The following is a 15,607-nucleotide window of genomic DNA, read 5'->3' on the forward strand; positions in this document are numbered from 1 at the left end:
TTGCCTCGCCGTCCTGTCAAGACGGTGAGAGAGGAGTCAGACACAACCAAACCGTTGAACAGCAAAGGTTTTTTACCCCCCATAAAGAGGAAAAGGACAGTTGAGCGTGTGTGTGAGGACAGTTTAGGATGCAGGCTGAATTTGTCTTTATGTGATTTTCATCAACTTGATACTTCTGCATTAACAGCAAAGGTGCGACTGGAGAAGACTGCGTGGACAATGGACAGTGTGTGCAGATGTAACATTGGTTCACAATGCAAGCTGAATGTCTCTTTATGTACTTTCATCAGCCTGATATTCCTGCTTCAGCTTGAACAGTGAAGGATGCTACTGGAGAAGACAGTGGACAGTGTGTGTGGATGTGACATTAGTCTAGAATGCGAAATGGATGTGTCTTTACGTTCATTCATGCGTGCGACTGGATGTGATTGGGCCTTGTGGTGTGATTCAAATTATTGTGACATTCCATGCGACTTGATTTCATGTCATTATCATTTTAAGGAAACAACACTAACCTCTGATATATTTGTTTATTAACATCTTACATGATAAGGACCTACTTTATATCCCATTCACTGCGGGGCATGCCCTGCCGGTTGGAACAAATAGCCAGTGAAGACATATACCAGTTGTAGGATGTTTATGTACATTTTTGCATACATGTACAACCTTGTTTGTGCGAACAGGCTGTTGACTTTTATTGCCCCCCCCTTAACATCACCGTATTTTGTCTTCCAAAAAGGATTTGTTATCACATTTTCAATTCTAAATACATTTCCAAGACTAATATTTACATTCTTTGAATATCTACATGTTGTTAAATTTATCTACACATATTATTTCTTATGACAAATAACATCCAAAATTTACTTTGATGGGAGTAATGCATCTTTTCATGAATGCCCTCAAACTTAATCATGTATATCACTCATGACTCCTATTCTGATGATTAAGTCATGATAGTCACATCATTCTAAAAGGCAGCCATCCTAAGAGTCTCATGATTAATACGAAATGAACAGCAGTTTCATGGACATAGCTGAGCTCTTTGCAGCATCATCAATCTGGGGAGCAAGGATTCACATTTTACATGCTGCATGTGTAGAAAAGTCCACATGATTGTCCCACACTATTCTAAGAGTTCCTCCAATTCTTCTACCGTATTAACTGGCAATTTACACACGAAATCCTGACAGACGTAAGCAGTAGCCTTTCCCTCCTTTTTCTCCAGACTTTCCAGGATCTTGAGTTTCTTGTACAGGAAGTTCTCCGGCTTGTTGTCAGCTAAGACAACTATCTTATTTGGTAGGAAGTGCGAGTGGACACATTTCAGGAGCGCTTGCGTATCTGGTGAGTCCATGTCCCCGGCAATGATGATCTGCAAAGTGAAAAATGAAGAGGAATGTTTCAGCCTTCATTGTTTCTTACACACGCTTGACATGAACAGGTTGAAGGCAAGTCTCCAACAATTGAAACATAAGTCAACACTCAAGCAGAAGAGCAAACACAGATTTTGGTACAGTTTTTTTAGATTACACTCATTATCTACATGTATTTGTATCAATATGTGATAGGTTTAACAAGTACCTTTTCCAACAAAGTGTATTTTCTTCATTCTACATGTACATGTACATGTACATCTACATACCTGTTTGGGATTCGCCAGATGGTACATCAGAGCAGACACCATCTCGGGAACAGCAACTGGTATTTGAGTGATTCGACTGTGAAACGTCAAAAGGAGCTTATTGGCTTGTTGCCTCCACGAGTCGTTATCAAGATACTGTGAGAGCCGGAGAAGATTCCCAATGGACACGGAGTTACCACTTGGTTCAGCACCATCTTGGTCTGCAAATAAGAGGGTTTTTGTATGTACAGTAGCAGAGTAGGATTTCACCTAAGACACCTTTGGTACTGACAAATGCCCTCCATGGAGTACTGACAAATGTCATCCATATTGATTGCAATGACCATTTTGAATTGAAAACAATTTCTGTTCCTAGTTTGGTCTATTATATGTAGGGCAGAGACCTGTATTCATCCACGACCGGAAGTGTGGCACAGTCACATAGAGCTTATCAAAATGTCAAGTTGTGGTAAATACATGGCTGGGATGGACCAAAGTGGAATTAATTCTCAATCTGTGGTTGATTCTTAATCTACAGAGTCAGGCCATCACAGAAATATGCTTTTTGATAATATATTTAAGAAAATGTGGTCTCACTGGTCAGTTTAGAACTTGTACTTTGACAGGGCCGTATCAATGCGCCAGTGACGTTTTGATGGATATGGTGTACGGAAATCTTTTTTTCTCAGGCAATCGGTATTGGAATTTTTTAAAACTTTATTATGCTATTGGCAAAGGGTTCTTCTTGACACGTATAAAATTTTGTGCAGATTGATTGGTCCAATGAGTACTTTTTTCACCAAAACCTATGCACAACAATGTACACGTAATGTACACATGTTTTAATAGAGGACTCTGGCCTAGTAGTCAAAATGGTTGACCAAGTATGAAAAATTTGACACTTGCACACACATTTTATCTTATTTTCTCTATTCTGCACGTCCTTTTCATCCCTTTTTCTTGTAGTTGAACCAATACTTATGGCATTATTGTACATATTAACCCTTTTCAGCCACAATCATGGATTCAGACCTTAAAACTCAAAATAAACCAGAACAGCGAAGCTGATCTGAAGTCGAGTAGTGTAAACTGTATATTATGGACTGGGTATAGTCAACAATGTTAGTATCCTCAGTTAGTATAACATCCGTATTGTCCTTTGCAGCATCCTGTCCCCTCCGGCGAAGTATCCTCAGTGGGCTGACTGTGTTCTCGACCGTCGGTGCAAAGATGATGCCATCCGATCGCTCACGCACAACATTGTTGTAATCCTCATTACTGAAGTGAAACAAGACCAGCTACCATCGGTTTTCTCTGGAGGCATTGTCCTGCTGTAGGGCAAGTGGTAAGAGTGACCAACTTGAAATCCACGGCTTGTCTTTTTGCTTAGTTATAGGCATCTTGAGTTGAAGTTTACTCTGTGGAGTCCACATGTAAAGTGACCCCCAGGCCCAGGGCATACCTAGTTGAAGCTTGAGGATATTGGGATGGTTCATCATTGTGCTTCTCTGTACTGATGAGCTGCTTAGATAAACAAATACCTTAGCCATAACAAAAGTCATATCCTAATGAAAAATAAACATGTGGTAGGCCTACACATGTGTCCTCCGATCTTTCAAGTTGAGAATGTGAGAAAAGGAGGTTTCTCAGGGTCAAAGGGGTTCACTTTGAATTGGCCACACATGCTCTTTGCTGGCCATATGAAGTTTAAACTTGATAGGTAGGCAAGTGTGAATCTGAAGTAATCTGGAATTGTGACTTTTTGAAAATTCAGACCCAGTGTTGTAGAGATTCTACAGTTTCTATAATCCGTTGTCATGGTAACTGCCCAAACTTAGAAACCTGGTCCTGGGACATCCAGCAATGACCATATGATCTCAAAAACTCTTATTTCTAATAATGTGTATATCCTTTATTTCAAACTAACAGTGCTTAGTAGGATTTAATAATTTTTAACAGAAATATTACATGTTGGGTATTTAAGAATTTGCCACGCCCACATCACTTCAACATAGAATTTGAGGCCGGATATAGCAAGAAGATGAACTCGAATAAAAATTTTACAATTCAATATAATTCAAAAATTCCTTTTGCACAGTAATGTGGACATGTAGGGGAATCTGAAAACAGCAGAACATTTGACCTGGGGCCAACACTGGCTCTCTACTAGGGCAGAGACCTGTATTCATCCACGACCGGAAGTGTGGCACAGTCACATAGAGCTTATCAAAATGTCAAGTTGTGGTAAATACATGGCTGGGATGGACCAAAGTGGAATTAATTCTCAATCTGTGGTTGATTCTTAATCTACAGAGTCAGGCCATCACAGAAATATGCTTTTTGATAATATATTTAAGAAAATGTGGTCTCACTGGTCAGTTTAGAACTTGTACTTTGACAGGGCCGTATCAATGCGCCAGTGACGTTTTGATGGATATGGTGTACGGAAATCTTTTTTTCTCAGGCAATCGGTATTGGAATTTTTTAAAACTTTATTATGCTATTGGCAAAGGGTTCTTCTTGACACGTATAAAATTTTGTGCAGATTGATTGGTCCAATGAGTACTTTTTTCACCAAAACCTATGCACAACAATGTACACGTAATGTACACATGTTTTAATAGAGGACTCTGGCCTGTACATGTACCAACTTTTTTTTATTCATTTTTTTCCCAATTCAAACAAGTTCTTTTGATGGAATTAGGAACCATTACCTTCTTTCATCCGTAGAACGATTGAACTGTCATTAGCGTCTGAGCTGAAGTATCCTCCACCCTCTGTATCCCAGAAGAGCTCATCTTGCTTGGTCTGCAGTGCCTCTGCCCATTCTAACCACTTGGAATCGAAACACGCTTCATACAAGTCGATTAGACCTCGGATAAGGAAGGCATAGTCATCAACAAAACCCTCAATGGGAGTGGAGCTGCAACAGCAATGATATGAAATATGGAGTTGGATAAAGTTGTAATAACGAAGGCAACCCAGCAAAACTGAAAAGATATTTTCTTCTGATTTACAAATAAGCTCACACATAGAACAACAGATCCAAGTTCAGAAACAGTTTTTAAAACTAATATATTCCTAAGGATGCTGAAAAAAGACATAGAAGGGTTCAGACAAAGGCACATGCCCAAGGAAGTGTAATCCACTCATTCAAGATTACTCCAAGAAGCTTTTTGAGGAGTGTCCCCAATACGTGTAAGGAGAAGGATAAACTGTTCTCATAAGCAGCAATTTCTAAATGGGTGTCAAACTGCTTTGCAAATCTCTCACTCAATAGGCCTACTCACATTTGTTTGATCTCACCATCTGGTCCAGCATAACTGCTACGTAATAGTTTCCCAGTTGAGGCATTGTACATATGTGTCTTAATGAATTCTGCAGCTTCAGCAGCACGCTTGGCGAAGGCTGGCTCATGCATGGCTTGGGAACATTTAGAGAAGCCGGAGATCATCAAACCTGCAAAAAGTGTTTATACTTTATGTAAGCCATGATCAAGATTCAGCAGCCATGAAGAAGTATAATAAGTTTTTGTTACTGCTTTTTTAAACACCATGGTAGTTGTACATAAACGTCTACTGAAGTGATTTTGAAGAAAATCGCATAAAAAATAAGTATGAAATGTTGTGCAAGACAGTAGAACATATTTACCATTCCAAGCTGTCAGCATTTTATTATCAAGACCAGGGGGTGGACGCTTCTTTCTGATTTCAAATAATATGTCCCGACATTCAGCCAAGATCTTTTTCGCAATCTGACTCTCCAGACCAAACTGACTGGCTGTAGTTTCCAAATCTCCGTCAACTTTGAGAACATTCTGATTTTTCAACTCATCGTGTGGATCCTGATAATGAAAGACAAACATCTTTAAAAACACTTGTATAATGTTGATAGTTCTTGCCATCAGCTTGAATTGAAAGTTGAAGTCACTGAGTTGTTTCCTGAAGTGAACCTTTTCGAGGTTTCGAAAACTCAGATATACAACTAGCCCAATATGAAAGGAAGCAGTCTAACGGACAGTATCACTTTACATGTACTTCTTTAAAGCATAAAGTTGTACAATAATTCCATTGGTAACGTACACCGCAGGGTACCATTGGAATAGTATGTTACCTGAGCTGGGTCGACATTCCCCTGGGTTGACACACCATAATGTTTACAGAAAATATCAGCAAAGGTTATGCTCTCATCGCTGGGCAATTTCCGATGTAGGGCCTCCTTAATCTCACCATGGGTCCACACGCAAAATGCGCCTTCCTTCTTATCTTTAGCACCATCGGTTGGGAAGGAGTCAGCATCCTCCGCACTATAGAAGCCACCATTCTGGAAGAAAAGAAGTACAGCTGCATATGTCAGATAGCCAGGGGAGAGATGGCAAAATCTTGTTTCCTCTTCTCCCACTTTGTTCTAAGCTGGACAGTTTATAGCGTTGGACATCAAAACTGTCAAAAAAAGTTCAAAATTGTCAAAACTTGGATCTATATACGGTATATACCTTGTCACTGAGGTCTCTACCAACATACTGTAGAATTTCCTTGGCAACGTTTGCAAAGAATTCATCTTCCGAGATCTGAAACATGATCAATCGTACAATATTTAGGCCAAATTCATGAATATTGACAAAAATACGAATGACACACTGACGCAGCATCACGAGGCAGTGCCGACTATCGCTGATCCCAAAACTAGTCAACATGGCTGTCGAGCTCAAGCTATGTTCTGATGAGATTGGGGGTAAAACACAGTTTCTTCTGGCATTTCAGAGCAGTTACATATTCCCTTTTATGTCTAGTACAGGTAAATATTCAAAGCTACGGAACACCCCATTACATGAGATTCTTCTGAAGAAAAGAATGGCCATTTTTCTCTAGAGAGAGTTACAACTATCAATATGCCGAGCAAAGGCAAAGACTTAGCTGGAAGTCACGTTCATGTAAAAGGTTTGATATATACCTGGTAGGCTTCTGCATAGACAGACGCCAACTGGCCTTGATCATAGAGCATCTTCTCAAAATGAGGTACGTGCCATCGGGCATCCGTCGAATATCTGTGAAATCCCTAAAGGAAAAGGAGAAGATCAAAAGATTCATAAGCACTGTTTCAAGACTAGATTATTTGATCGATAATCCAATTAGACCAATAATAAGATTATTAGACGATGTTATTTGAAAATAACCATTGCTTTGGCAATCGTAAAAGCATCCTGATATCACAGTGTACCAATGAAAGCAAAGGGCCTTTGTCTTCTGTGTTCACCTTAAACAGTGTCAGAGCATTTCAAAGTAGTTTAGTTTCTACTGATTAAGGCCAAATCATTCCAATTTTGAGCAAAAAAATGATAGGTACTTACTTGAGCAATGTGATCATAAATGCCGCCTTTTGCCATCATTCTTAATGTATGTAATGCACTCTCCAAAGCTAGTTGCCCCGCATCAGTCTCAGAGTGTTTGGCATAAAACCTGAACATGTATGTGAAATTCACTGAAAATAAAGCACACAAGATTAGTGAGAATGCAACATGGCAGCAATCACAGTGTACAACATACCTATACCTCATTTAATTTTTTGAGAAACCCAATGCATCTTGTACAGAAAGTGAGAAAGTATAATGAAAAAACCTTTAATTTTGATCCCAATTCAATCAGAAGACATAATCACTTCAAATGACCTACCAGGCTGAGGAAACTTGGGTGCTTTTCCATAACCTCCTAGTTGTTTATCATATGACTTGATAAGTTGTTGAAAGCATTTATTTACTGCTGCCTTGTCGGGTAAAGAGTTGGATGGATCAGCTACAGTGGAGGTTCCTTGCATCAGGGCATCGAGCATGACAGTGCCTTGTTCGGATAGTTTAGATTTTTTCAACACCCACTGAAAATGAGGACACAAAAGCTTACAGAATGATCTGGCCAAGTAATTTGACCCTGAAAAGACACTCTTTCAACAAGGCTGTTATGGTGACAAACCTGGATTTGTTTTTGACTCAAAAATGCCGAAGATGGTCCCAATTTATAGAGTCTCATTACATTGCTCACACTAGCAGAGTTGACTGCTCACCTGTTGTGCCAGTCCTTGAAGAACAGATTTAAAACCTGGCCGGCCATAGTAACGATCATCTGGAGGAAAGTATGTGCCGCCAACAACTGGCTTAAGATCAGGTGTCAGCCAAACACTCATTGGCCAGCCCCCTCCTCCACTTGTTGCCTAGGAAACAACATTGCACAATTTAAGTTTGAGGTCCGACAATATTATAATTATTAGACAATTACATAGGTACAATCAGCAGAAACAAGTTACAGTGTAATAGTCAGGCCTCAGCAGCTATACTCAGTGTATTTCATTAAAATCTACTCCTTAGCACAGCAACCATTAGCATTTTCAAAGCAGAACTATGTGATTTATTAGTGCAACAATTGACATGAACTAAGACATCTTGCATGTCCTGTAATGATGACAACATGGGTCAAGTCTGGTGCTGCATCCTGTGGAGTGATTGGGAAAACATACCACACCTCAAACCCACCTGGATAAATGTCATGTAAACTCTGTCCACGTCTGGCCTTTCTTCTCGATCGACCTTGATGCAGACAAAATTCTCATTCATCACCTTACTGATCTCAATATTTTCAAATGACTCCCTCTCCATAACATGGCACCAGTGACAGGTAGAGTAACCAACTGAAGTAGAGGAAGCACAACTGAATTATCAGAAACATAAGCATTGCTTCCGAAATAGTCTCTGAAAATCATCATCAGCAAATAAGTCATCAAAATAATCCCCTATCAGGAGAACTAACTTCTAAGTTCTAAAATTAACAAATCATGAATTGAAAATGTATGTTTAACTTTTGAAAACTCTAAAAATACTTACCTGAAAGAAATATCATCATATTCTCTGCTTTGGCCTTTTCAAATGCTTCATTTCCCCAAGGATACCTGACAAAAAAGATCAATAAGCAAGATTAACAAAAGAAGCACAAAAAGTATTGAGGGAAAAGGTGCTGGCCCAAAGCCTATCCTAATTCCGAACAGAAATCCTGAAAAGTGCTTTCTGCATTAGATGTAGGCCTATGTATTAGTGGTTAAAAATCACAAAGATATTCATAGAACTCAAGAAGTAATTGATGGCTCACACTAGTGATTGCTTTGCCTTATATCAAAAGCTCTCGGGGAGATCGCTGTTTATTGATGTTGTGCATGCAGTGTAAGCAAATGGGAGCCTCCTCAAAGACACACTTGAAGAAGAATGCTGCACACTATGATTTATGTGACCTTCAATGGCTCATAGAGTAGTACTTACCAGTCAACAGGGTTATGTGCATGCTGCAGAAGATAAGGAGACTTCTCACTGATCAACCGATTTTGAAACTGAGGTTCCGTAGATGACAGAGCCATTGCTTGGATAAATAAGGGGTGCCTGCAAGATTATATGAGAGTTAGTTGACTAAAGTTGAAGTCGACTTGGCCTACATGAGTATTTATTGCCCAACCCGCACAGCTGTCATCCATCCGGCGAGAGAGCTCCTTTAGCTTTAATCCTGGATTCTGCAGCCATTAAGGCCTACAGTATAAAGGTAAAGCAATTGTGAGTCCTGGTTAGGATGCTTGTCTATCACAGGTTAACTTCCCAGGAACTTGGAGGACAATTCCTCCAAGCCAGGAACTAGGTATGGTTAAGTACTTTGACTTTCTAACTTTGGTCTTTGCCCAAGGCCAAGGACATGGTTTACGGTAGGGCTACAACCTACACATTTTTAATGCATTTTAACTTTCCCACCTTAGGTAGGGACGAATCTGAGTCCACTTAGAAAAACATCTAAACATAATCAACAACAGCAACACAGATGTTCTGATTTATTGCTTTGTTTTTTCATGGATTTACACACGAAATTTTTGGATCTTTTCGGGGAGCCAAACAACACCTACAAAATAAGATACATCCGCGATATAGATTCGATGTTTCAATCTAAATAACAATTTGTTTTGATCTCAAATTGGCAAAATTATCCAATTTGTTACATCACTATGCATCACTTGACTTTTTTGATTTATAATCTGCAAACAATACCAACTTCAATGTTTTATGTATCCCTACGCAAGCTGGGAAGTATAAAATGCAAACGCAAGTTTGGAACCGACTTCCTCTGATTATTCCCTCCTTTTGCTTTTTACATAATAAACACCAATAATAGCGTAAGTTCTTAGCACCCATCAGGGTAAAGTATACATATCTTAATATTTTATGGCAAAAAGGGTTGAGAACTGTTCTGATTGACCATTTCTACTTATTCGAAGTGCCATATTTCAATTCTTCCATATTTTGTATCAAACAGTTCATGATTGTTGTTGTTGTTGTTGTTGTGTGTATTTCTAAAAGTGGGGATTCCCCAGGAATATTTGGGGTCATACTAATTCCCGACCTACCCCGACTTTTCCCGACCTTTACCGACTTCCGGAAAATGCTGCCAAAATATAGTGTTTTTATCATCAGAATATGTATATTTGTATTGTTTACATACATATACAGCACATCTGTAAATTTCAAGACTTTTGAACGATGCTAAGTTGAGCAAATCAACTCCAATAATTACATCTATTAACCGACGGCAATTTTTCTGCAGGTCGGCAACTTTGTTATTGTGGTTGTCGCTTCTTGTAAACTGTACATGCATATGCTCGTGTCCGGCCTTGTCTGAACCCAGCATTATGATCGCGGGAAAATAGCACGTGGAAAATAGCACGTGGCTGGCTTTGGCTGCTTTCATTTCGCAGTCAATTCATTAATACCAACATATGCCTTAAAGGGGGCAGAATGGCACTGTTTAGACAAGAAGCCTCTCCAACAGCCCCACTGGATAGAACGGCACTGTACTGGGTCTCAGTAATAAATATTGCCATAAAGACATATGATATTGTTCTGGGACTTATGTAAGATTAGTTCTCTCCGCCAAACCCAAGACTGAAGGATTAAAATCTTGTGTTATAGGCTAACAAATGCAAACACTTCCAAGTGAACCCCCTACAAGAGAAGAGTGGCTCTTCTTCTCTCCGACTTTGACACCCTGCTACGAACATATCAATAGATCAGCCAGCGGTCCTTGGTGTCGCCGCGTGGGTTACGTCCAGTGAAATTGTTTGCAAAGGTCAGGGAACCACGATCTGACATCCATAACCAGCGTATCCCCTTTTCATGCCAGTTACAGTCGGGTGCTACACCACAGTCGGGATAGTGGCCGCCAAATGATTGGTTGTTGAATTTAAAATCATGAAATCATGAGACAGATCAGGCTAAAGGTCAAACTCAGGTACGTCAAGATCAAGATTTCCTTCCAATAAATTTTCAGCAAGACCTACCTTTCACTTGGACAACCGCAACATGAATTAAGACTATAGAGACCTGGGCCACTTAAGTTTTCCTGGCAATATGGTCCATCAGAATAGCACCAGGTAGCATACTAATGCTGTCTTTATCATACCCTTAAAGGCACTATGGCGAACTTCCATCTCCAATCACATCAAAGTATGTTGGATCAAACACCCACACAAGGTCTCCTAATTATAATGATCATGTACATTATCAAGTAACATATCGCCTTCTTTTCGGCGAAACCGAGACTGAATTATTCACATTGCATTCAACTGCGTTCATTTCGCAGTCAATTCATTAGTTACCAATGTATGCCTTAGAGGGGGCAGAATGGCACTGTTTGGACAAGAAGCCTCTCCAACAGCCCCAGGAATATTGGATAGAACGGCACTGTACTGGGTCCCAGTAATAAATATTGCCATAAAGACATATGATATTGTTCTGGGACTTATGTAAGATTAGTTTTCTCTGCCAAACCCAAGACTGAAGAATTAACACCTTGTGTTTAACCTGCATTCATTTAGCAGTGAATTCATTAGTTACCAACATATGCCTTAGAGGGGGCAGAATGGCACTGTTTAGACAAGAAGCCTCTCCAACAGCCCCAGGAATATTGGACAGAACGGCACTGTACTGGGTCCCAGTAACAACACCAGAAAAACCTGACCAACGCCGTCCGATAGAGGCCGCCAGTGTAATCAGTCACGTGCCGCCATTGACGAATCAGCTCGCAGCAATCAATCACAATGGCAGCCTCAACGAGACGCGGTATCCGTTTGAATTACGCTTTGTTATCTGATATAAAATTGCCGAATTACAAGAGAGAAAAACGAGTAGTCCATAATAACACCAGTCAAGAGTTTTATGATATCTCAAGGATCATATGGAATGCCTACATCAATTTCAAACCTGGATGCCAACAAGACCAACCTCCACCCCACCCCACCCCCAAGGTAGGAGAGGCCAAGACCACAGTACACTCCCCACAAAATGCCCAACTTTTTTACATTAGACAATTAGATATAGGAAAGCTACCATCAGTAATAAACTTTGGGTGCAGGGAAACTGGACTCATGCAGTCATGATGAGCATGATCATCAAGTGAAAAATGAATTTTCAAACTTCATTTAAAATCTAGAGTGAAAAATTTAAATCTCAGTAGTATCAGAATGATGGTGTTTCACATTAGCATGAAACAAGCACGATTTAAAACTAGGTATATTGCATAGATCAACCCCCCAAGCTCCCTAGTGACCCCCTCGCAATGACCAATTCAATTTTTTGCTGTCACATCATTAAAACCTCCAATTTCGGCATGCAAGTGGACAAAGAAAATTTTTTTCCAAAACACCAGAAGCAGTGTTATTATGACTCTAGATGGTATTGCCCTCTCGCGGATCTATCGGCAACTAAAATATTATCGCTAGAAATGCCAGTTTTTGAGCCGTAAAAACGCCTCAAAGGCTTATTTTCCTGATTTTCCCTGTTAGAACTTCATCAATGCATGCAAAGCGGCGGTACAAAGGTGGACAAAGGATTTTTTTGACTAAATTCACTGAAATTTCGCACAGTATTAGCTAGACATTAGAGGAAACCAATGGGCTATCGGCAAAGTGCGTAATGCTCCCCACCGCCTGATTAACTCTGCTTTTGGAGATTGCCCTAAGCTAAGCGCACTACTGCGTTGATCGGCCGAGATGGTAATTAGTGCGCATGCGCAAGTTCGAGGTCGGGGATTTCTGGTATTGTAAATATTGCCATAAAGACATATGATATTGTTCTGGGACTTATGTAAGATTAGTTTTCTCCGCCAAACCCAAGACTGAAGAATTAACACCTTGTGTTTAACCTACATTCATTTAGCAGTGAATTCATTAGTTACCAACATATGCCTTAGAGGGGGCAGAATGGCACTGTTTAGACAAGAAGCCTCTCCAACAGCCCCAGGAATATTGGATAGAACGGCACTGTACTGGGTCCCAGTAATAAATATTGCCATAAAGACATATGATATTGTTCTGGGACTTATGTAAGATTAGTTCTCTCCGCCAAACCCAAGACTGAAGGATTAAAATCTTGTGTTTATAGGCTAACAAATGCAAACACTTCCAAGTGAACCCCCTACAAGAGAAGAGTGGCTCTTCTTCTCTCCGACTTTGACACCCTGCTACGAACATATCAATAGATCAGCCAGCGGTCCTTGGTGTCGCCGCGTGGGTTACGTCCAGTGAAATTGTTTGCAAAGGTCAGGGAACCACGATCTGACATCCATAACCAGCGTATCCCCTTTTCATGCCAGTTACAGTCGGGTGCTACACCACAGTCGGGATAGTGGCCGCCAAATGATTGGTTGTTGAATTTAAAATCATGAAATCATGAGACAGATCAGGCTAAAGGTCAAACTCAGGTACGTCAAGATCAAGATTTCCTTCCAATAAATTTTCAGCAAGACCTACCTTTCACTTGGACAACCGCAACATGAATTAAGACTATAGAGACCTGGGCCACTTAAGTTTTCCTGGCAATATGGTCCATCAGAATAGCACCAGGTAGCATACTAATGCTGTCTTTATCATACCTTTAAAGGCACTATGGCGAACTTCCATCTCCAATCACATCAAAGTATGTTGGATCAAACACCCACACAAGGTCTCCTAATTATAATGATCATGTACATTATCAAGTAACATATCGCCTTCTTTTCGGCGAAACCGAGACTGAATTATTCACATTGCATTCAACTGCGTTCATTTCACAGTCAATTCATTAGTTACCAATGTATGCCTTAGAGGGGGCAGAATGGCACTGTTTGGACAAGAAGCCTCTCCAACAGCCCCAGGAATATTGGATAGAACGGCACTGTACTGGGTCCCAGTAATAAATATTGCCATAAAGACATATGATATTGTTCTGGGACTTATGTAAGATTAGTTTTCTCCGCCAAACCCAAGACTGAAGAATTAACACCTTGTGTTTAACCTGCATTCATTTAGCAGTGAATTCATTAGTTACCAACATATGCCTTAGAGGGGGCAGAATGGCACTGTTTAGACAAGAAGCCTCTCCAACAGCCCCAGGAATATTGGACAGAACGGCACTGTACTGGGTCCCAGTAATAAATATTGCCATAAAGACATATGATATTGTTCTGGGACTTATGTAAGATTAGTTTTCTCCGCCAAACCCAAGACTGAAGAATTAACACCTTGTGTTTAACCTACATTCATTTAGCAGTCAATTCATTAGTTACCAACATATGCCTTAGAGGGGGCAGAATGGCACTGTTTAGACAAGAAGCCTCTCCAACAGCCCCAGGAATATTGGATAGAACGGCACTGTACTGGGTCCCAGTAATAAATATTGCCATAAAGACATATGATATTGTTCTGGGACTTATGTAAGATTAGTTCTCTCCGCCATACCCAAGACTGAAGGATTAAAATCTTGTGTTTATAGGCTAACAAATGCAAACACTTCCAAGTGAACCCCCTACAAGAGAAGAGTGGCTCTTCTTCTCTCCGACTTTGACACCCTGCTACGAACATATCAATAGATCAGCCAGCGGTCCTTGGTGTCGCCGCGTGGGTTACGTCCAGTGAAATTGTTTGCAAAGGTCAGGGAACCACGATCTGACATCCATAACCAGCGTATCCCCTTTTCATGCCAGTTACAGTCGGGTGCTACACCACAGTCGGGATAGTGGCCGCCAATTGAATGGTTGTTGAATTTAAAACTGTTAAGTGTTTACGTCAATTTACATATAATTAGACAAACCGTCATGAATTCAGTGGAGATTTCCACATCATAGGATAGAAGAGCAGTGATGGGATCATGACTTGGACGTGCGCCTTTAGTTTCTTTGAGCAAATGGTATTTGATTAGGGATGGCAATTAAAATTGCCGTTGAACATGTACATGAAGTGCAGTGATGTAAATAATTCAACATGTCTGCAGGCTTGAAATTTCAAACTGCGCAATTCATTACCGCCTTGATTGTATGACTATTTCTACAATAAAAACCCTTTGAAACCAACCCATACCTTTATCAGGAATAGATACTGTGCCTTACCTTCTGCTGCAGCCGTTTTGATTTGTTTCGGAAAATTTGAAGGCATTTTTACGGTTTAAATCGGAGAAAGTGTTACCGCGATGTTCTCCGCATCTCACACACCAACCGACTGGCGTTCAAATCAACCGCGACCGATCACGACCAAAGACAATACATTTGACGTCACAGCATTCCGGCACCCACTTGAACCAGGCCGGCTCGTAGTTATCTGCTCAAGCGAGACCTTTGTTCTGTCAATGATCATTATGACAGGCATTATTTTTCTATTGTCAAAATGTGGGCTTTGCTTTAGCATACATACTTGTACATGTACATGTGCTGAGCTGTGGAAATGCATTAGGCAGGTTCCGTAACCCAAAAGACGATGTAAAGGCATTTTATCGACGATTTTTTTCCCCAATTCCTTCTACAACCAAGTATAAAATATTGTTCAGTGTCGTGTAAATCAATTATAGCAGCGGATAGACGACTTGATGACTCGACAGACATTCGTACTTTGTAGTTCGTCGTTCGCAGGCGCGCTCAGAAACCTGCAATCATTCGA

The 15,607-nt window shown here is 40.3% G+C and overlaps 1 protein-coding gene across 5 annotated transcripts; it reads right to left on the bottom strand.

Moving 5' to 3' along the window:
• Positions 1 to 516: 516 nt before the first annotated feature.
• LOC135493448 (spermatogenesis-associated protein 20-like) lies at positions 517 to 15,149 on the bottom strand. 5 transcript variants are annotated; one of them, XM_064780829.1, is made up of 15 exons: positions 15,064 to 15,149; positions 8,928 to 9,044; positions 8,499 to 8,563; positions 8,151 to 8,305; positions 7,685 to 7,831; positions 7,300 to 7,498; positions 6,978 to 7,108; positions 6,581 to 6,685; positions 6,123 to 6,197; positions 5,741 to 5,950; positions 5,279 to 5,471; positions 4,918 to 5,086; positions 4,342 to 4,550; positions 1,649 to 1,848; positions 517 to 1,378 (listed from the first exon to the last, which is right to left on the bottom strand). In XM_064780829.1, exons 2-15 carry the CDS (start codon positions 9,020 to 9,022, stop codon positions 1,130 to 1,132), a joined length of 2,202 nt encoding a protein of 733 aa, XP_064636899.1. In that variant the 5' UTR covers positions 9,023 to 9,044; positions 15,064 to 15,149; the 3' UTR covers positions 517 to 1,129. The 5 variants fall into 5 exon arrangements, with proteins under 5 accessions (XP_064636899.1, XP_064636883.1, XP_064636874.1 ...); XM_064780813.1 differs by lacking the exon at positions 15,064 to 15,149 and adding an exon at positions 9,554 to 9,607; XM_064780804.1 differs by lacking the exon at positions 15,064 to 15,149 and adding an exon at positions 9,405 to 9,544.
• Positions 15,150 to 15,607: the final 458 nt, after the last annotated feature.

Source organism: Lineus longissimus, chromosome 1 (genome assembly GCF_910592395.1).
Source record: "Lineus longissimus chromosome 1, tnLinLong1.2, whole genome shotgun sequence".
NCBI classification, from domain to species: Eukaryota; Metazoa; Nemertea; class Pilidiophora; order Heteronemertea; family Lineidae; genus Lineus; species Lineus longissimus.

Excerpts from the sequence above, each read along its gene's own strand:
- LOC135493448 (XM_064780804.1), bottom strand. The coding sequence starts at position 9,451 with ATGTTTAGATGTTTTTCTAAGTGGACTCAGATTCGTCCCTACCTAAG. Across the intron at positions 7,109-7,299 it reads ACCCAAGTTTCCTCAGCCTG|TGAATTTCACATACATGTTC; the intron begins GTAGGTCATTTG and ends CTTTATTTTCAG. Across the intron at positions 6,686-6,977 it reads TTTATGATCACATTGCTCAA|GGATTTCACAGATATTCGAC; the intron begins GTAAGTACCTAT and ends CTTTTCCTTTAG.